The sequence below is a fragment of the Panthera tigris genome, chromosome A3 (genome assembly GCF_018350195.1).
Source record: "Panthera tigris isolate Pti1 chromosome A3, P.tigris_Pti1_mat1.1, whole genome shotgun sequence".
In the NCBI taxonomy this organism is placed as follows: Eukaryota; Metazoa; Chordata; class Mammalia; order Carnivora; family Felidae; genus Panthera; species Panthera tigris.
Genome location: NC_056662.1, coordinates 109,532,712 through 109,555,744, shown reverse-complemented (window position 1 = coordinate 109,555,744; position 23,033 = coordinate 109,532,712). Strand labels below are relative to the sequence as shown.

The 23,033-nt window shown below is 34.9% G+C and overlaps 1 protein-coding gene across 6 annotated transcripts in view; it reads right to left on the bottom strand.

The window, feature by feature from the left end:
- STRN (striatin) overlaps positions 1 to 23,033 on the bottom strand; it is a 90,654-nt gene that overhangs the window by 19,901 nt on the left and 47,720 nt on the right. For 3 of the 6 annotated variants that reach the window (XM_042982169.1, XM_042982174.1, XM_042982173.1), the window contains 8 exons: positions 20,749 to 20,916; positions 18,729 to 18,864; positions 13,465 to 13,600; positions 10,577 to 10,687; positions 8,435 to 8,521; positions 7,828 to 7,971; positions 5,301 to 5,342; positions 3,376 to 3,512 (listed from right to left, as the gene is read on the bottom strand). In XM_042982169.1, the coding sequence (XP_042838103.1) occupies positions 3,376 to 3,512; positions 5,301 to 5,342; positions 7,828 to 7,971; positions 8,435 to 8,521; positions 10,577 to 10,687; positions 13,465 to 13,600; positions 18,729 to 18,864; positions 20,749 to 20,916 (961 nt within the window). The remainder of the gene's footprint in view (positions 1 to 3,375; positions 3,513 to 5,300; positions 5,343 to 7,827; positions 7,972 to 8,434; positions 8,522 to 10,576; positions 10,688 to 13,464; positions 13,601 to 18,728; positions 18,865 to 20,748; positions 20,917 to 23,033) is intronic. The other 3 variants (XM_042982170.1, XM_042982171.1, XM_042982172.1) reach the window with 3 other exon arrangements.

The following is a 23,033-nucleotide window of genomic DNA, read 5'->3' as shown; positions in this document are numbered from 1 at the left end:
CCAGAAACTATAACAAATGTTGTTTTAAGCTGTGTCGTGTGCAATTTGTTACACAGCGGGAGGTTACTAATATATTTATTAGAACTAGAGACTTCTTTTAGAAACACAGACATAACACTAAGTTTTTAACAACAGCTTAAAAAAAAAAAAAAGAATGACATTTGTCTAGAGACATGACTGAATTCTGTAACATATGGGACAAAATCTTTGTGGGGTACGTTTAGAGAGGACAAAAGTATCTCATGGGAACTTCTGCTTTTAGCCATGATGTAGACTAGACCATTAGGATCAAGTCTGTACTGAGGACAAGTAGAAAAGCAGAGCTAATAATTTTTAAATGGAGAACCAGAAAAATAGTGAAGAAAAAGGAGGCCAGGATTTAGGGGAAGACAGAAATCTAAAAAGGTGAGCCTGATATTTGGAGTTGTTTCTCCCCAGAGGGTATTTACTGATTCCAGAGGGGATGGTTGAGAGGTCAGGCTGTGCTTCTGACGCTTGGGCAGTGCAAGGAGATACAGACTGGTGTCCAGGGCCTGCCAAGAAGGTGGGGCTTGGTGAACCACTGTGCTTTGGGTTTTGAGTCCAAAGGGTTGCATCCTAGACAGAAGCGTGAACTAGAACAAAAGCCCTTGCATAGACTGCAGATCAGCTTTAAATCATCTGAAAAACTGAAACTGAAATGAGGTGATCCAGATTTCTACTGGCTACAGACATCTGAGAGAAGCAAATTAAAATATACTTCCTGGGGGAAGATATCATCCTAGGCCTGAAGTTATTTCTATAGACATTTTTTCAAGTATGGCTATTTGGACACAATAAAAAATAACCATCCCCACACAAGATTATACAGCTTAATGAAAACAACTGGGAACATAATCATGCTTACTGTGTTCAAGAAGATAAAAGACAACATTGTAAATTTTGGAATAAATCTATAGAAAAAGAATTCTAGAAGCAAACAATGTAAGATCTAAGTAGATAGGTTTAATTACACATTACACATAACTGAAGAAAGAATTAGTTAACCAGAAGATGGGTCATAAAAACATCTAGAGTGAAGTATAGAGACAAAAGATGGAAAATACATAACAAAGGGAGCAGGAGACAGAGGATGTAGAGAGTTCTAACAATATAACTAGAGTTCCAGAAGGAGAAGAAAGAGAGAAGTGTAAAAGCAGTATTTGAAGATAAATAGCTGAGAACTTTATATAAAACTGAGAAAAACATACTAAGCCAAGAAGGTCTAAGAACTTCATGAAGGTTAAATAAAAAGAAACCTAAACCTTGGCTAACAGTCAAGACATAGGAAGATTATGAGTCATAGAAGAAAAAAAAATCAGACTAACATTGAACGACCAATAAAAGAAATGACAGCTGACTTTAGCAGAAAACGAAGGAAGAAAATGAAATAATATATTTAGAATGTTTAAAGTGAAACTAAATACAAAACAAAATAAAACAAAACAAAAACCTTGCCAACTGGAACTCAATACCAGAGATAAAAGTTAACCCACTCAGGTGAGATAAACAATTTAATAAAACCAGAAACTGAGGGAATTGGATACCAGTAGACCTTCACCAAAGAGAAATATTAACTGTTCTTAGAGTAAAAGAAAAGTGTTCCAGATGGACAGTCAGATGCACAGGGAAGAACAGAATAAAGCAAAATGAATCATGTAAAATGGGTAACCCTAACTGAATGTTGAGTGTATAAAACATTATCTTGTAGGAGATAAATGTCGAGACAAAATATATAGTAAGAGTAACATATATGTACGGTAGGAATTTTTTAAGTATAGTTAAAATTGTTCTAAAGGTCTGTGCATTAAAATTTTGATAAGGATATGTGTGGTAATCTCTAGGGTAACAACAGAAAGAGTAATGAAAGACTGTATAATCTCCAAATAATGGAGTGGGGGTGACTTATAAAAAAGAATCCCAATATAGCTAAAAATAGGAGAAAAAAGAACACAGAACAGGTAGCACAAATAAACAGTGGGCTTAAATCCAAATATATCAGTAATTACTTTAAAAAGAAATGGACTCAATGCTCCAATTAAAAACGTTGTCAGGGGCACCTGGGTGGCTCAGCTGGTTAAGCATCCGACGTCTGCTCAGATCATGATCTTGTGATTCAGGAGTTCCAGCCCCTTATGGGGCGAACGTGAGCCCCGCTTCTCTGTCTCTCTCTCTCTCTCTCTCCCTCCCTCCCTCGCTCTCTGCCCCTCATGGGATTCTGTCTCTCTCTCTCTCTCTCTCTCTCTGCCCCTCGCTCATTTGCACCCTCTCAAAAATAAGTACATACATACATAAAAATTAAATAAAATTAAAAAAATAAAAAGATTGTCAAATATTAGATGAAAAAACAAAAGTCAACTAAATTGTGTTTTTATACACAACAGATGTAGAATATAAGGATACAAAACTACTAGAAACAAATATTTTTTAAAAACCTGTATCATATATGCAGAGAATGGGGAACCAAGAGCCCATTTAGATGAGGTTATTGTAGTAGTTCCAGGTGAAGAAAACAATGGAGTAGGATGAAAAGTAAAAAACAGCTAACGGTTTTAGGTATTTTTGGAGGAAGAACCCAAAAGACTTACTAATGGACTTAGCAAAGAGTGAGAATTTTGATTTGTAGGAAGAAGAGTGAGTGGTGAGGTTCCTCTTTGGAGCACATCCTTCTCATATCCATGGTTTGCTTAAGCATCCATCTTTACAGCCCCCATGTGGTAGGAGCTATACTGTGTTCTCCAACAAAGATAATGAGGTATCAAAGTGAGACCATTTTCATCAAGACAAGACAGGTTGTAAATACTTTATAAAACAGGCAACTGTTTTTCTGACAATTTAAATGTAGTTATAAAACAATTGTGTTTGGGATTAAGTAAATGCATGCATGTGTAAAGGTATGACGATTTCAGTTTTGGTCTAAATCACTGATGGGTCAGCCTTAACATCTGCAAGACACCCTGTAGACATCCCTGCCTAACAATAACTAAAATCTCCTGTAGACCAAGTATTCACTGATAATGTACGGAAGAAGAAACTCAAATGTTGCCATTAGGGAGGCATGAATTTCAAGTGATCTCTGGTGCCTTAAAACATAAAATCCAAACTTGGTAACAGAAAGGGAATTCTTTCCCTAAATCTAAAACCAATAAACAAGATATAAAAACTTACGGATTTAGGCAAAGACCATAATTTTAACCTCTACACAATGTGAAAAATACTGTATTTTCAAAGTTTGCAATTAAAACAGAACCAAATTCTATACCTGTAAAGAAATTTTGCCACTGTTATCTTTTTCTATTAGGTTAACTTTTTATTTCTAAGAAATGAAAAAACAACAAAAATAAAACCATGACTCACATCATAAGTTAGTGAATCTGCTTCATTGGCCACTGTAAGTCCAGCCAATTCTCCAAGTCCCAGTTCACTTTCAAGGGCTTCATCTGCTCCCATGATGAAGGACTTCCCAGAAGAAGGAGGAAAGGTCAATGCTTCCACTGAAGGGGGAAGACAGAAGACACATAAAAAAACTTCTAAAGTGTAAAGAGTCTCTTAAGGGCATGTCTATATTTGATTATTTTTAAATGCATTCAAACACAGTAAAATTCAGTGAGCAGAAAATCCTCAAGAACTGGTTGCTTTTTCCGTATCTTAACCAAAGGCAAAGGTATCATCTAATTTAAAAAGTACAACACGAGGGGTCTGTGGGTGGCTCAGTCGGTTAAGTGTCTGACTTTGGTTCAGATCATGATCTCGCTGTTTGTGGGTTCGAGCCCCGCATTGGGCTCTCCGCAGCCCCTGTAGATCCCACATTGGATCCTCTGGCTCCCTCTCTCCTCTCTCTCAAAAATAAATAAACATTAAAACAAAGAAAGAGAAAAAAGAAAAGTACAACAGGAAACAAATTCAATAGACCATTGTCCCTTCTTTTTCACTATACAAAAAAATAATACGACTAAAGCAAAGTAGGCTTTCCTCGTTTGCTATTTCATGTTAATTACTCAAATTACTTCTATCAAATATTAAACATAAGTAACAAGTGATCTGAACATTCCTGGTCTCATTCAAAATAAAATTGCTTAATTCTATAACTCGGAAGAATACAGAAAATTTCAAACGAAAATGGTTATTACAACTGGGGTGCGTGGGTGGCTCAGTTAAGCGCCTGACTCTTGATTTCGGCTCAGGTCATGATCTCACAGTTCGTGAATTTGAGCCCCACATTAGGCTCCATGCTGACAGCACAGAGTCTGCTTGGGATTCTCTCTCTCCCTTTCTCTCTGCCTCTCCCTGCTCATGGTGCATTCTCTCTCTCTCTCTCTCTCTCTCTCTCTCTCAAAATAAATCAACATTAAAAAAAAAAAAGAAAGAAGTAAAATAGTTACAACTATAAAATATGCCTATATGAGGCAAACTTAATGTTGGTGTTAGAACTCAGGACTGTGTCTGGAGAGAAGGGGAGAAGCAGTAACTTGAAGCCCAAGCAGCCCTTCAAGACCCTGGTACATGTTCGGATTCTGACCGAGGCAGTGGTAACACAGCTGGGTTCACTTTGTGATAATTCACTGACCTGCTCCCTTACCACTTCTACAGTTTTCTACAGGCATAGTTCAGTTAAAAATGTCTGTTTCAAAGACATTTTCTTTTCACTATAAGTGGATTTTTATTTCAAAGACTTTTTTTATCGAAGTGTCCATTTGAACAGTTTCATTAGCCGCGAGCTGATGCCATATCTTCTTTGTAATAGATGACACTGAACATACCAATCCAATTCCTCCAATCACCATCACAGAAGAATCAGTTAAAAGCAAAATGCCAAAGTAAAACAGGAGTTTTACCTAATTTGGTCAATAGTAGATTGTTGATTTTTATAAATGCAATTATGCTGGCAAACTGTCAAAGATAGTCTTTGAGTAGTTTTCTAGAGGTGGTTACTTTACTAATAGCAAACATTTATAAGTTGATAAGACGAATTTAACAGTTTAAACTCTGGCTGCTAAAAAATGTTTTGTTTCCTTAAAAGAAACAAGTCAATATATTAATTAGTATATGTAGAAAACTGGATTTAAAGGTGTTTTTCAGCTTTAAATTATGTAAGTTTAGATTCAATCATAAGTATTTGTTGAAGAAATGAAAGAATAGTTATGTCTTAAAAATAGAAGACCTAAGAGTTATGTCTTAAAACCCTTATAAGAACAAAGGAGAACATAAATTAAGACCTTATGCAATTAAAACCACCATGCAATAAAGCAGCAATAATAAAAATGGGTTTTACCCAAACATACCACATATCCTCTGAGGAGTTCGAGCAGCTCTCACATTAACTACTGCAGGGTGGAGACTGTTTAGGTTAGAATAGCAATTTTCATGCCAAATTTCAATCAAATGACTCACAGGAGACTATGAGACTGGGTCTTCAGCCAGGTGTTTTGTTTGTTTTCATTTCTACTGTATCCAGACAACTTTGTTCAGGTGTGAAATAAAAAGGACTCTTAAAAACAAGACTAAGATTCATGGGATTTGAGCATACACTCTGTTTGGGCTAATTTAAACAATGCTCTAAAAATGACCATGTAAAACCTTGAAACAAAGGCAGAGCTCCTTCCAGCACACTCCCTGGCTAAGCCAGCAGACCCGAGGGCCAGAGGGAGCGACCATGGGCAGAACTCTAAGACTCCTTACAACTTGAGACGATAGGCCACATTTCTTCAGCTTTTACAAAATTATTTAACTGTGCCTCTTTACTATTTACAGCTAAATAATTAAAACAAAACCATTAAAACAAAAATAAAGTGATAAACATTTATAGCACACACAGGCTATGGACACTTTTTCTGAAACTAAACTGGAGACCAAGAGGCATCATTCATGGGCAAGTAAATACACCGTGTATTTCTTACATACTTTTTATACTTTTGAAAACCTTTCACTGAGGAAGAAAGCTTATAGGACCCATGTTAGAGACAGTAAGTTAGATATTCAACGCTTCAGTTTTAAGGTTCTTCAATATTTTTTTCCATGAAGGGCACTTTCTGTGGCTTATGTAATGCTTCTATACATTTGTCATTTAGTATATAGTACTTATTCTGCCTCTGTTATTAGAATGCTGCAAGATGAAATCTCTGATAAAACTCTTTAGGAGTTACTAGAACAAAAGAAAAATGAACTTCTTATCTAGACTTGATCTTAGAATAACAAACTGATTAAAATTCTCACATGGATAGTGTCAAGTGAATGTATCTCCTAGAGGACAACAAACACACCTAATGAGGTCCATGACTTCACATCTTTAATTCAAAAGACGTCTCTATATCAAAGAAATTGTGTATTTAGACTATAAAGGTGTAATGTACAAGTCTTCATTATTTAATGTATGAGTAATAAATTCCAGGTATACTATGTATAAAATTAACTCTAATAAATAACTAACCATGTGATGGTCAAAAGTTTCATTTAAAAAGTACTCCGACCATGAAAATCTGTCCATCAAGGTTCTATCAGTTTATGTCTCTCTAAAATGTAACTGAATTTAAAACCCAAGAAAGAAAAACACTTGTGATTTTTCTGTGGCTTTTCCCCAGTCTGTTTTATTCAATAAATAGTAATTTGAAGAAGCATATTCACTGCAAACAATTACAGTATTTAAATTCAAGGCAATTTTAAAAAATAAATATTGAAAAATATTTATTAATCATCAAGGTTCCTTTTACATCATACTGGATTTTCAGCTAATGTAAATACATACTTTAAAATCAATTTCTAGGGGTGCCTGGGTGGCTCAGTCAGTTAAGCATCTGACTCTTGATTTCGGGTCAGGTCATGATCTCATGGTTCGTGGGTTCAAGCCCCCACATCATGCTTTGTGTTGACAGCATGCAGAGCCTGCTTGGAATTCTCTCTGCCCCTCCCCCCACTTGCACATACACTTTCTCTCTCTCTCTCTCTCTCTCTCTCTCTCTCTCTCTCTCAAATAAATAAACATTAAAAAAAAGTTTAGATCAATTTCTACATATAAGCATTTTATCTATTTATAAATAGATAAGTCAGAACTTATGTCTAGAAAACAGGCAGAATTGTATTTAAACACCGTAAGACGGTACTGTAAAAAACTGGAAACCTAAATATCCAAAAGGGATATGGTGAAGTATCAAGTCTAAAATATAATGTGTAATCTCAAAATTATAATTATGAAAGTTGTTTTGGGACTTTATGTTACATAAATAAAACAAGATAGAATTACTCTACGTGGTGACTGTAACTTTGTAAAAAAAATACACACAGACAAGGACTGAAAGGGAACAAAGAAACACAGTTGCAAGTGTGAGTAGACTTTCAGGTGTCCTCCCCACCCTCCCCCCACCCCCCGGTTTTCACTTATCAATGACAAACTTTAAAGAAAACATCTGAAAATATTTATGTGAATCTCAAAGTAAACATTTACTACCTATCATATAGACTTAATTTTCTTCTTGTTGCAGTAGGGTGAATAAAACAGCCTGTACATACCAAATACACGGCTTCTAGGGAGGTGGACTAGAATCTGGAGTTGGACTTGCTGCTGTTTATGCACCCTTTTCAAGTCTAACAGATTGAAGGGGGAATCAAACCCCTTGAATGTAAGAAAGCCTACATTTGGGGAACACCGTGTCAATCAAACATACGTAAAATAAAGTTATTTTCTTAGGAAAGTCCTTTCTAATAACTGAATTTAGATATGCATTTCCCAGCAGTGTGTGTGTGTGTGTGTGTGTGTGTGTGTGTGTGTGTGTGCGCGCGCGCGCACGCGCGCGCTCGGGAGTGTCATATACTTACCTTCATCTGCCCTATTTATTTCGTGTTCTGGAAGCCTGGAGCTGGTGGGTCTGGAAGGTGAACCCACAGATGGCTGTAACGAGGGAAGTTCATCAACATCTCTCAAGTTAGCAAGCATATCTTGTAGTTTTGACCTATTGGGCCCTAGCCCAGAAACAGGGAGGAAGAGAAAAAAAAGAATGGAATTATCCAACTGCATCAAAATGGTGCCATAAACCTTATTCACATTTGCTTACATTCACCTTTAAAACTACCCTACTATATTAAAAAGTAATTACTTTCCAAGTTTTCAAATTACTTTAAAAGTTTATTTCTTGAGAAGAATTATGCTTTACATATATTTTAAAAATTAAGCTAATGGAATAATATCGCTATTTCAATAAAAAATCATGTTCATATGCAATTTGGACCATTAAAAATAACAGCATTCTTTTAATCCTTATATATTGCTCTAAATGACGACAGATACCAGGGATTGTGAAACTACTGTGTGCTGAGTTAAACGGCAACATTCCTTTTTGTCCATTTATGTGAAGTTGCATTCACTGCCTTACATCCTGAAGCTATGGTACCCAAGGTGAAGTCTCATGCCCTACTGATTACTTACCTGAACTTTGATTCTTCATTCTCCCACATCCCTGTTTTGACTGTTTTATATAGGATAGAGGCTGAAACAGATCTTCGGTAGTTTTTCCTGTTACAAGTTTAATTAAGAATGGGAAAATCTTACCCATAGTCCATTATGGTTTTTTTTCCTATACCAGCAAAGAATACAACTATTTTTAAGCAATTTTAACTACTACCTAGAAATATATTTCAAGACCGTATGATTGGAGTACACGATTTGACTGGAAATATTTCTACTGGGCCATATCAATAGGAATCAAATTTTTCCAACAGTAAACGTTCAATTAAAAAAAATATTTGTGGGGGTTTGTAAATTTCTGCTTCATACCAGGTCAAAGTTTTGCTTCAGTTCTGTTTTTACCATGTCTTCACTTATTCCCAGATCACCATTTTATGAAAACAGTGTGAACTGATGATGATAAACAAAATGTGTGGAGCCTCACCCTGCAGTCCCTCTACCCTAAGATATTAAAATTTCTCCCCCTGTAGTCATTTTTCTTTGTCATACAAAAAAACTATGTGCTATATACCTGCATGCTGATCATAATCTCCAGATTCAGGAAAGCCAATAGCTTCCATTAGTAGGAATACGGTTCCAGTCAAATGGTGCCATTTTAGGTCATAAGTGCTAAATGCCAACTATAGCAATGCCTTGATATTTGACAAGAACTGAATAACCAGTATAATAGTAGGTGGATTCTACGTAAATCCTGGATACCCTTCCAAATGAGAGATTTTTTACATTTCAAAACATTATTGTAGCATAATGACTTAAAGAAATATCAACTTATGTCAACCTGAAAATTAAAATATTCTCCTTTCTCATTTATGACATTTGCATTAAAATTTCAGTGTAACTGGTTTTGCCATGGCTCTGAAAAGCCCTAGTAAATCATGTCTCATTACTGTTTAAGATCACTTTTATTATCCATACATTTGGATAAAAAGTACAAAATGCTCTTAATGTTTTAATATTAATATTTCTCATTATAATTTAATTTATATTGAGAAGGCATCAAATAATAGCTCTTAGTTATGTAATCATTGGTACAAGTATAACATCAAAAATAGCCACTGACTTTTTAATCCATTCAAGTTAAATACTTGTAACTCTTAGCATATTTTAAATAAAGATTTGAATTGTTTATCAATAACAACTACGCTTTTTCCAACTTTTAAATACATGTTTCACTAAACTGGATTTTAATCCCACTTTACACTACTTTAATATCTCAAAGGATGCAATTCCTTTTGCCATAAAAGGGAGACCCATGTGCATATGGTCAACGGGAGTGGAAGCACAGGAGGTAGTTTAGCTTTGCTGTCCTAAAAAGGTGTTTTAGATGGTTTTCAGGGATGCTTGAAAGCTTCTTCAAGGTTTCTACTTTACATACTTAATTAGATCTATTGCTAAACCTAATAATTTGCATAATGATATATATATATGGTTATATATGGTTCACAAGGCTAGCAATTTCATTTTAGCTTCCAGTTTTTATATGGCAGACATCTTATTAAAAAGAAAAAAGCTAATTGGCAATATTATTATAAATGAAATTGGCCAAAATTCTTAAATTAGAAAATAAATACTTTTAAAAGTTGTGTATTTGACTCTCTGCCCTGTATAGCATATAGTAGTGAGAGCAAATGAACTGTGTGTTATGAACACACAGAATATTCAGGGGTAGAAATTAACTTTCTGTCTCCAAGGTCTAAAATTATTTGCAGTAATTTTGGTGGATTGCCAGAGGGTCAAACTAGATGAGATTTAAAACTGTCAACAGTGAAAAATCATTGTGGTAATTAATTAAGCACATATACTTTAAAAATGAAATTATCACTATGTTTTGAATATATAGTTCCATATTCTCACAAGGCTCTAGATTTATTATTGGGATATATTATGATTCCATAATCAGAAGCATGGTTGTTTTTATTTTTTTAAGGTCACAATCAAATAACTAACCACTTAATTTCAACCCCTGAGAGCAGATGAAAACGAAAGAGACCAGGAGCAGAAAAGAAAAAGAGTAAGTGGTTTTAGGAAAACATTGGGGAAAAAAATTGGGGGATATAAAAAAGGAAAGATTTATGGTTTACAGATACAATGTTTTCCACTTACTCTTCACCCCCTTTTTCCCCTTTCTCTCCTTTTTGTATTGTTCCTTGAGTTTGGTAATTACTCCCTGGTCCACATTCCAGGCTTCAGGCATGAGACACTGGTCTTCCTTTTCTAAATAGAGTGAAACAAATGAAATAGCCTTTTTAAATTAAATATTGAACACTATAAGTCAATTCACTGTTGTGTCACTGAATGACAACAACCATTTTCTTCAATGTAACACTAATTTTAAAGTTATTGCTTATTCTTTAGATATATAAGTCATACAAAATGTAATATCTAAGAAACGACAATTCAATTTCCTAGGTAATAATATTAAATTTCTCTTGAAAGAAACAGAAAAAAACACTAGAAGATTTGAGTGACTTTTATTAAATTAAGCCCCACAACTCTATAATGAGAAGCCCTCATTTTCATTCCATTTTCTGAATTCAGTTATGACTGACTCACAAAAAAAACACTTATTAATTTATGTAATGAGAGAAGATTATTATTAAGAGATTATACAAAACAGTCTTCAATGATCTTTTCATTTCAAAAATTTTATATTTTTGGCATGTGTTCATCAACTAATCATTTTTTTTACAGGCCTTATAAACAGCACTTTGTAAACTTATCAATCAACCTTCATTCAAAATTTAAAGCAATTTAAGTGATTTGTTAGCCTATAAGTTCTTAAACAGGAAACTGAGCTTCTAGCAGATAAGAAATTCAATCATTAATTTTCACTATTTCAAGAGAAGAAAATTTAAGGAGTAAATATGTTAAATATTTTATACTTAGTATAAATTTATATGCTATATAACATTATGTGTTAGCTCAGAACTCTTGCTTGAACTCAAGACTCATATCCAACTGCCCACTCTACATTTCCACGAGAAATTCTAAAAGATATCTCCAACTAAACATATAAAATCAAATTCCCCCCTTTTCCAAATCCAATGTTTCATCCTGCCATTTGCTCAGACCAAAAAACTCCCTTTCTTCCACACCTCACATCAAATATTTCAGGAAATACTGTTTTTTCTACCTTCCAAACACATCCAGAATCTGACTACTTAGCACATACACTACTTTTCTAATCACTCTGTCTCTTGCTAGAATTACTACAATAATTGCCTCCTTTCCCCTAACATCAAGATTATTACCAACAATGGCTACTATAGGTAGTCTTTCTCAATACAGCAGCCAGAATGATGCTTTAAAAGTCAGACCATGTCACCCTTCTGCTCAAATTCCCCTGTGGTTCCCCATCTCACCAGTGGTCTACGGCCCTACACGATTTGATCATTTGTTACCATATTCCCCTTAGAATCACTCTGCGTCAGTCATTCTGGTGTCCCAGAATTCCTCAAGCATATGAGGGCTACTGCTATCCTGGGGCATTTGCTGTAGCTTTTTTTTTTCCTGAATATTCCTCCCCTAGATATCTTACTGTCAACCCATCAATCCACTTCAAGTCTTTTGTCCAGATGTTACCCCTCAATGGGGCCTACCCCATTACAATTTTAAATTGTAATCTGTCTCCTCCAGGCCACCCTGAGCCCAGCACTCCCTATCTCCTTTACTCTGTTCTACTTTTTCTATTTCCCATAACATTTATCACCTTCTGACATGCTCTATCATTTATGTTTATTGCTTACTGGTTATATTCCCTTAGTAGACTATATGGACCACAGGGGTAAGGATCTTCACCAAATGACTTGGCATATAGAAGGCACTTTATCAATATTTGTTGGATGACTGGAATAAATCTAAATGAATCAGAACAAACAGGAATCTATTTTTAACAAGTTTAAATTTCAATCTACAGTTTTAAAAACTTTATTGGGCCTCTGAATATACTAAACACAATAAATTTTAAAACTCTCAACATTTTTATAGCTCTAACTATAATCTATCAATAATAAAAATACTCTATTTTTCCAGAAAGATCTAACAATTTAAAATGTTACTATTTCGGGGCGCCTGGGTGGCTCAGTCGGTTGGGCATCCGACTTCGGCTCAGGTCATGATCTCACGGTTCGTGGGTTTGAGCCCCGCATCAGGCTCTGTGCTGACAGCTCAGAGCCTGGAGCCTGTTTCAGATTCTGTGTCTCCCTCTCTATCTGCCCCTCCCCCACTCCAGCTCTGTCTCCCTCTGTCTCAAAAGAAACATTAAAAAAAATGTTAATATTTCATCAATCAGCTCTTAGTAATAAATTAAACTGGGTAGCTTTTGGATCCTAGAGTGTCTTCCATTTTTTTTTTAATTAAAAGTTAAACCTTATTGTTATCTTCACTAGACTCACAACAATAGTAATGGAAGGTCACAGAAGATGTGTGGTGAAATCTATTACTTGCCAGAAACTAACAAAATTCTTTTTTTTTTTTAATATATGAAATTTATTGTCAAATTGGTTTCCATACAATTGGTTTCTATGCCTTGTACAAACTGATGAAATCTGCCTAGAATGAGTAACTACAATTTTTTAAATCTGTACTTCTTTTTGCACAGAAGATGCCAGAGATGAGTCTCTAAAACCCTCTATTACATTCTCATACTCAACAATTTCTACAAAATCTAGATTTACAAGTTCTACTCTCTAGGCAGAAAACGCAGAACAGTCTGTATACGGATTCAAATTATTTTCATGGATATTGCTTATATTTAAAAAAAAAAATAAGATAACCAATACAACTTTCTTTAAACAGACACACACATGCACACACACACACACACACAGATATATACACCAGATAAAAGGTGACAATAGTCAAAAGTTCATAGGATGTTCAACATTTCAACATTATGAGAAATTTACAGTGTTCTTCAAGATGTTGCCCTGCTGGTAAAATACTGGTTTCTTTTACTTAACGTCTCTGGTGGGATCCGTATGCTTCCTTACCCCATTCCGTTCCATCGCCTGCACTTCTAGACTCACTGTCTCCTTCCTCTGACGTAACCAAGAAGTCAAACTCCTTTAGGGCTTCTTTTGTATCTCGATCTTCACTGCTATCAGGCAATGCTTTTTTCCTAACGATCTAACGAAAAAACATGCTAAATTAAAATTTTAGGATATATTATGGAATTTCTTTCTTTATTTTTTTTAACGTTTATTTATTTTTGAGACAGAGAGAAACAGAGCATGAACGGGGGAGGGTCAGAGAGAGGGAGACACAGAATCTGAAACAGGCTCCAGGCTCTGAGCTGTCAGCACAGAGCCCGACGCGGGGCTTGAACTCACTGACCGCGAGATCATGACCTGAGCTGAAGTCAGCCGCTTAACCGACTGAGCCGCCGAGGTGCCCCTGGAATTAATTTAAATAAAGAAAAACAGTATCCCTTTCTCATCGAATGAGAAAACCCAACTATTGGTTTCTTCAGAAAGTAGATCTTCGTTATGTTAAATAGCTGTAATACCTAACCAAATCAATGGAAAACAGGGGTCATTTTGAAAAGATACACATTACACATTTTAAAGTAACCATTTAAACTTTGTTCAATGATGGCCTGTTTTAAATAAACGAATGAAATCAGATATTGAAAACATTGTTATAGTCGATGAAAAATGTCCCTACATACTACAGTACTAGGAGAACCACAACCATCTCTTACATTTCTTGGAGGCAGCCTGTGTAACGTGTAGACATTCTATTCTAACCAAAATAAGAAATGTGTCACACAACAGTGCAAAGGTTTTACAGAATATAACCATGATAAAGGTTAACTCTACTACATCATTCCCTTAAAAATCTAAAATCCCAAAATGCATGCCTTAAGACTTAGAAAGTATTCGGTTAGAGGGGGAAAAAAGGTTCCCATTACTATTTCTACTGTTCCAACCTGGCATCAGTTTTCTCCAATAACTCTCTACATATTTAAACTTTTTCTAAAACCTTGATCTTTCAGAGTATGACTTAACTTAGATTTACTAGAAAATCTGGCAAGGTCTGTTATGTCTCATTCTATCTATTTAGGAATGTCTCTGGAATCACAAATCCAGTTGAAGGATTAAAATTTAGGCTTAAGGCATGCAGTGGTAATTTTTGAGATCTATATGCCAATACTCGTTATGAATCATCTTCTTTTCAGTCACCTGCACCACTAAGAGCCCAAAGAAATTAGGATGACTGGTTTGCAGTTTCTTTTGCTACAATGGACTCAGTATCTCAACTTCTCCAGACCTCAGCTTCTTCATTTCATGCAAAATGGAAATAGCATGAGATGATCAAACTGTATCAGTGGGTTATTGTGAGTGGTTTAAAATTTTAAGGGTTCAACAGACTCATCAATAGGACAGACTAGAGTCTAGAAACAGACTCTAAGAGATAACAAATACCTGACTTGTATTACCCTGTTCTCCTGCTCATTCCTGGTATCACTTACCAATCATAGTGCTTTTCATCTAAGATCAGATACAGTCTCAAAAATCCTTCTCAGTGCAGCACTCCAGGAAGCCACTATCAGAAGAAGAAAGCTGGTGCAATGAATGAAACCTTATCTGCCTTAACTGTCCTGGTGTGTGTGTGTGTGTGTGTGTGTGTGTGTGTGTGTGTGTGTGTGTGTGTGTGTAAAAACTGAATAGGAGAAATCAAGGATTCTTTAATGCTGCTAGAATAACTGGTTTAACTATTCAGAATATTTCCCTAAAATCAAGACATACTTTTATGTTTACAGCATATTCCAATCTCCCATCTACGAATCTATTAAACAAACAAAAAAAGCAAGACCAGTTTGACATACTGTGGTACAGAAAACCCATGCTGAAGGTGAATTCTTTTGTAACCACATGCCAGTAATTTGTTCTAATTTTCCCTGGGCGGCCAGACCAAGGTCAAAAAGTATCTCTCAAGAGTTATGCCAAGAGAAGATGCTAACCTTCATTGCTCCACAAACACACTGCCTAATCCCTCTTCTTTTACCCTAGAGGCTTGATCCCTCTCTTTCCTTGACCCTGATGGGACACCAGGTATAAATTAGATAGGCCATCACCAACATCTTGTAGATAGAGAATTCTTGTTCTCGATGCTTGACAAAAAGGGCAGAGAAAATACAGACTTACATAGAAATTCTGAATGTATTTTCAACATTCTTATTACTAAATATGGTATTAAGTCACAAAATTAACTCCTAATCTGTTCTAGGTTTCATCTCCTCCACATAACCTTATGAATGAAAATATGGCAACCTGCAGATCACTGTCTATCAAGTCTCCCCAACCTAAATAAATTAAAACTCCTGTGGGTTTTTTTTTTGTTCTTTTTTTTTAATGTTTATTTATTTTTGAGAGGGAGAGAAACAAGAGTGTGAGCAGGGGAGGGGCAGAGAGAGAGGGAGACAGAATCAGAAGCAGGCTTCAGGCTCTGCACTGTCAACACAGAGCCCGACGAGGGGCTCGAACTCACGAACTGCGAGATCATGACCTGAGCCGAAGTCGGATGCTCAACCAAATGAGCCACCCAGGCACCCCAAAACTCCTGTGTTTTTAATGGTTAGGCATACAAGAAAAGTATGGTTACCAACAAAGAGTAGGATTAGTAAATGGGAAGGGGTGGGGTTTGTTGTAATAAGCACGTATTACTTTTCCTTACATCTAAGGTTCCACTCCACTCTTACCTTCAGTGAGTTTACAAATCAGCTTAAGAAATTAAGGCAGATACAAAAAAGTTAGGAGTTGTACAGGGTGCCACAAAGATTAGAAAAAGGGATAGAAGGTCCCTTTTCAAATCATTAGAAGAAATATAACATAAATAGGGATAAGACTGTGACTAACACAACAGTTAATGATTCTTAATCCCATTACTTTTCTTCCTAAGTATCTGAATGTGAAGACTAAATCTTGCTGGTGAAGTTACCCTTCAAAATTTTAAAGATAATCACTTTATATATACATGTATAATTTCAAGATCATTATTACACATAACTAATGGTACTATGATAAGAATGAAGACCATGATGGTAAAGAAAAATAAGATGAAGAGGTTGATCATGAGGAAGAAGAAGGAAAGAGGAGGAAATGATCCAGAATGTAACTCAAAGAACAATCAAACTGTAATAGAGGGTAAAGAGCAAGATAAGAGAACACAGCAGTTTTTTGAAGATACCACAATACTATTTTATAGCCTACACACAAATAAAAGTTACTAATGGCTTTGTTCCTATATTTTCGTAGTTGAATCTATTAAACGATTTTGATTAAAGAAATAACAGTTTAAAAACCTGTTTGTTCACGAAACATTTTAATAGAATAATTTTCAGCCATTCTCTATATAGCTTCATGATACGTTTTCTAAGTCATGCTTATTCATTGCTACACAGAGTTAGACTTTGAAAGTCCTTTTGGTATGTGGCTATTAACCTGCAGCCATGAAAATGAGTGTACAGTATCCTAAAAATTAGCAAAGCTTTACAAAGAAATTATTTGTTTAGAGATATTTTTTCCTGAAAAGCTAAAAGGATTTTTGAATCCAGTGCTTAAATGGGGTTAAGTATTTTATATTAGCTGTGCCTTCACTGCTTGGTCACAGAATTGCTACAATCTGCACTAACTGGAAGATAGGAGATCTTTATGAATTTGATTACTTAAAAATTCTTGAAACCAGTTTACGGTTAGGAATTTCTAGGAAGACCATACTTAATACTTAGAATAATCAACTTACAGATTTTCTTAATATTTAAATCAATATAATGGCTAACAAATAATGTAAAGCGTCATAATCAGCGATCATTTACCACTGAGTTACGAATAAAGTATTTTGATGGGAAAATATGATCTCAATGCAATCAGCCCATAAAAATCACAAGGCAGTAGAAAATTTCCAAATGACTAGGACAGAGAAAAGGGATCATACAAGTTTAGGCATTTTCTTTTCATATAGGAAATTAAAACACATGCTATTACTACGTATTTGCATACGAAAAATTGGGGGTGACTACTTGAAGTTCAAATAATGCCCATGACAAGCCTGTACCAGCAGAATGCTACTGAACAGTGGCTCAGGGAAATAAGAAATCTGGAAGTAATAATTTGAGAGTCTCTGATGGAAGCAAACGGCATCAAGAACAGAGGAGTTACACCCAGAAAGCGTATATATCATTTTCATATACAACATCTCATTTATTCCTCACAAAATCCTCTGAGGATAAGATGGGTATTATAACCTCTGTTTTACAAAGTATAAAACTAAGCCTGAAGGATAAGAAGCACAGGTAACTAGTAACAGAAATGGGACTTAACCCCAAGGCTTTCAACTCTAGGTCCAGTCAGCTTCCCTACCTTGCTTTCTACCTTACTCTTCTTAAATACACATGGAAGAGGAAATGTAAACATTTTTCTAAACAAAGCATGACCTCATCTATTACTTAAAAGAGGAGAAGGATGGGAAGACGAAGAGAGAGAAGAGAGGAGGAGGAGGAAAAAGAAGGGAGGAAAAAAGAAGAGAGGGAAAATAACAAGAGGGGCTGAAGGTGACAGAACGGAGAAGGGAAGAGAAGGGAGAAGAAGCAAGAGACACTTCTTATTCCAGGAAACTACCATAGGAAAGTCAATAAATTTATGAAGATCTAAACAAAACTGCAGAATAACTTTAAATCTGTTTGAAGAAATCTAATGGAAGAGTTCTGAGAGTCTCTAACATTTGTCTACCAAAGCAACCCAGGCAAAAGTCACAAAAACCTCATCAATTAGAGGTGATGCCAGTCGCCATCAGGCACCATAATGGGTCTGTCAGTTCTATTGTCTTATAGCACCAATAACGCTTCATTGGTACAACACACACATTTTTACCACATTCACCAGCTCTGCAGAAATACTGAAATGTTTAATGAGCTAACAAGTCAAAGAGTAAGGACCTTTCAAGATTTTTTTTTTATATTTTAAGTAATCTCTCCACCCAACATGGGGCTCAAACTCACAACCCTGAGATCAAGAGTCACATGTACTACTAACTGAGCCAGCCAGGTGCCCCAAAGAGTGAGGACCTTTAAGAGAAAGCTGCCATCCTAAAAATATTCTTGAATTTTAACTCAATACTAAAACCTCTTAGATTAAATATCCCCAAATTCACACACACACACAAAAAGTTAAGAGTTTAGGTTGAAGAACACAGATTATTTTTAAAGTACACATCATGATCCCTAAAAATATTAATATCTGAGTAACCAACTCACCGTTGAAGTATCAATGATGCTTTTTTCTCTTCCATCAATGTCATCATCTTCATCTTCATCACTGAAATCTGCAGCTGCACTTTCAAGGAATTTGAAATTATCCAGCACGGAGGCAGAATCTGTTAACTCGGATTTTCTGGTTTAAAACATGTACATCTTGCTCAGTTCATTTTTTAAACTTAACATAAGAATTAATCCATGATATGCTGCATTAACTTGTCTATATTATAACTATGACCCCTCAAATCATGTTATGAATGACACTGATTCTTATCCATTACATTTCCATGGATTTTAATTGGAAAAGCACTATAGGAAGTGGTTACTCTTAAAGTACTTTACAATCATAACTATTCAGACTAATGGCCCCTCCTGATTCAGTATTCTTTTGATCCTTAAGTCAAACTTAATGTATTTCTTTTTAAAAATATTTTTCTTTTTAAACATTTAAAAATATTTTCTATTTTTCTCTATTCTTTTACTCTCTGCAACTCTTCCTCCAACAATATAAATTTCTATAACTAAAAAAATAACTAGTAGGTCAATTTTCTCTGATGCAATCTTACATTTCTGCTGAACAGCTAAGGAGCTGAAAAAAGTAAATGTGCACATGAAATAACTTATTAGTCAAACTAATATTACTACAAAACTTGATCGTGTTAATGAATAAACCATTCATTTTCAAAATGAGTGACTTTTCAAACATATACAATTTTAATTTAGTCCCTCAAAATAAATCTAGTAAATAATTTCCTAATAGCCAGAATAGAATGATTTCTCTCCAGTTCATTAGGAAATGTTTTAGATAAAGGCATTTTCTTAAAAAAAAAAAAAAAAAAAAAAAAAATTAACCACAACTACGGACAAAATTTTCAAAACAGATACATCTCAAATTTCAAATCTGTTGAGAGCTTTGTTTTTGGGTTTTTTCCACCCTATTCTCTATCCCTACATAAATCAGACAGATTCAGAATAATACCCTTTTCAGTTTCAAAACACAGGTCAAGGACAAAACACAAGACAATTAGAGTGGTCTTTTCTGAACATCTTTACAATGACTTACAATAATCCTTTAGGTAAAACTATAATCAGGAATAAGGTCTGCATTGTTTGTATCTACACAAAGAAACAATCTAATCTTACATTTATAAAAACAAGTTAATGTAGTCTTAGTTATTACTGAATACATTTAAGAAGGCTCCAATGACATTTGTTTAGAGAACTTATAAGTCCTATTTTTGAGCCTTTACCCATATCCCATAATTTTAACGTTCCAACTAACAGAAACGATGTTCCTACTAGAAAATGTATAGAGTTCAATTTAAACCATTCTTATGGCTTTAACATGCATTAAAATGAAGTAACATAATATTTAGACTTTCATAGAATCTTTGGCTTTTTATTTAAGAATCATGCCAACATTTTTTTCAGTAAAGAATCTCCTTATTTAACTGTTCATGTTCATTTTAAACAAAATTACATGTAATTGTATGACATATGATCCAAAATGCAAAACAAAATATTTCAAATAGCTATTGAATTTCTCACACTGATTCTATCAATTAAAAACATAAACTTAAAATAGATAATCTTCAAAAGAAAGAGGGGTTACAGTATTATTAAATACACAAACATGGTTAAGAAAAGTTTTACTTCTAAAAAATTTGAGGAATTTATAGGAGTTCTAGGTCACCAGGAATGAAATTTCATTTTTACAGATTTGAACTGAACTTTGAAAGACGATCTTTTGTGAAGTTCTAATAGTAAGTGACTGAGCTTCAAGATATTAAAATCTGTATTAAATCTATAAATTTCAAGCAAATAAAAATATCTTAAACAAAAAATATTATAATAATCACAAATAACTCTAATCCCTATAGGTTATCTTCTACCAAATGAAATTTCCATTTTTTAATTAAACTTTATAAAAAATTATTCCTGTAACAGTATCTAAAATTGCAAGTATCACAAGTGTCACCCATAAACCAAAATTATTTAGTAACCCAGACAAAATACTTACCCAATCATTGCTGTCTCTTTAACTTCAGCCTCTGTGCCATTTATAACTGAGTCCTGATTTCTGTCATCTTCCCTGTCCGTGACGTCACTTGAAAAGCCCAAGAGAGCTCGTACTCGTTTAGATTTCACATCTAGAATAGTATCCGTGTAACCCACCTCCTGTAGATACCTGTGTGCGAAGAGGATCCTTACAATCCAGTCATTTTGGAATCAGTATTCTATAACTTAACATGTAAATAAAAGTAATTCTTTAAATTCATTGCCTGCAGAAGACTTAACAGTACAGTACTATGCTGGTAAGACTGGCTAATAAATAATCTTCCAGCTGCCAGATGGAGATGTCTCTTGCAGTACCAGCCTCTACGGTCACTGAAAAAAATCAAAGAACTATACAATACACTATTCATTACATTTATCATAAGAAGAAGCTGTTCCTTAATATACCTAATAGCACATTCTTTCTTCTAGGCAGGATTGGAGCAAACTCACTCTCAGATCCTTAATAAATTACTATTTTATAACAGTAATTATTATAACCAGTACTCTTTTTACATTTCTGCTATAAAGTGTTTTTGGATCAACTGTCTGAGAGCTAGAGAGAATATTTCTAGAATATCTGCTTTCCTCCAAGACATACAAGAAGAGTACATTCCAAAGAGTCATTTCTACAGAAAGGAAGCTGTTATCCTAAGCCAACTCTAAAGTAAAAATAGCCCACAATTCAATTGTGGATGTGGGATGCGTGTGTGCACGTGGGTGTGTGTGATACTGAGAGCCAGCGGCACAGAAAAAATAGGTTTGTACTGAGAGCTAGACCTGGTTCTAAAGCCCATTTCTGCCACTTTCTTCCTGTGTAACTTTAATTCTCCTGAACTTCAGCTTTCTTCCCTCCTAAGAGTGACACATCTAATACATTGGGTGGCATACAGAAGGCATGCGTTATCCTTTAACAGCAAAGATCGATCAAAAAAGACCAAAAACGGCAGCAGCAAAAACATGAAAAAGGCAAACATCATGCCAAAATACTGTCATTAACAAATGTGACAGACAATTATTAGGCATGAACCTATAAGTAAGCATCAAGTCTATGAAATGAAAGAGAAAACAAAGGTAGACAAGATAATTAGTTTCAGGTCAGTTTATTTCAAGATCAGGTATTAACAGATTACAGCTCAAAGAGATATTTCACAAAGATGTGTGACCGAAATGGAGTTAAGTGTATCTTACCAAATCAAGACACTCATTTTTCAATACTATCCAATATTTATAGAAAGGTTTTGATGAGGGGCACTCAGGTGGCTCAGTAGGTTAAGCATCTGACTCTCGGTGTCAGTTCAGGCAATGATCTCACGGTTAGTGAGATCAAGCCCCACATCAGGCTCCATGTTGGCGGCACAGAGCCTGCTTGGGATTCTGTCCCTCCCTCCCTTTCTGCTCTTTTCCTGTATGTGCACGTGCACACTCTTGCTCTCTTCTTTTAAAATAAAATAAACTTAAAAAAAACAAAGGTTTTGATTAAAATCTGAATAAATGTTTAACTTTCCTGAATTTAATTAGTTGTTCTTACAAACCAACACAGAGGTGTTATATTTTTCTGTTTTTAACATTTGATACATACCTATCTTTGTCAACAAAATCACATTACAAGTAACGGTTTTAAAAACTGCTCTTTCCATAGGTAAGTTGGCTTTACTAAAGAAAACCTCCTTATTCATTGATAGAATGTCACCTTTTCTTTGAGGGGGCAGACTGTGAATCTTTTAAAAGTTTTTGAAAATTCTCTCTCAGATTGCTCACTATGATAACCACTTCTCATTTTAAAAATCATCACTTTAAGAACACTCATTTATAAAAAGAAAAATTCATAATCATATTTAAGACCAAAGTGAGGGCACCAGTGAAAACCACTTATTAAATATTAGTGAATTCTCATTTTCTTTAACTTTGAATAGATAACAAATACATAAAAGGACACATTTTAATATTCTCTCTGCTATTAGTCAAAAGGAATGGCCGGCACAAATCCACTCTGGAAACCATAGATGTAGACTATTCACAGGAAACCCCAAAATACAAAACAGGTAGTAAATTTCATTTTACTGAAGCACAAATTAGAATACCAATTTCAAATGTGATATGCAAGAGCCAGGCAGTGAGCTGGTAAAGTGGGTTATAACCTACCACCTGACATCTGAACCTCATTCCAGGTTTGTTTCCTCTTTATAGTCTCAAAACACATTTTATAGGAGAAAGTACATGTTAGTGCAATATCTGCAAATTGGGAAA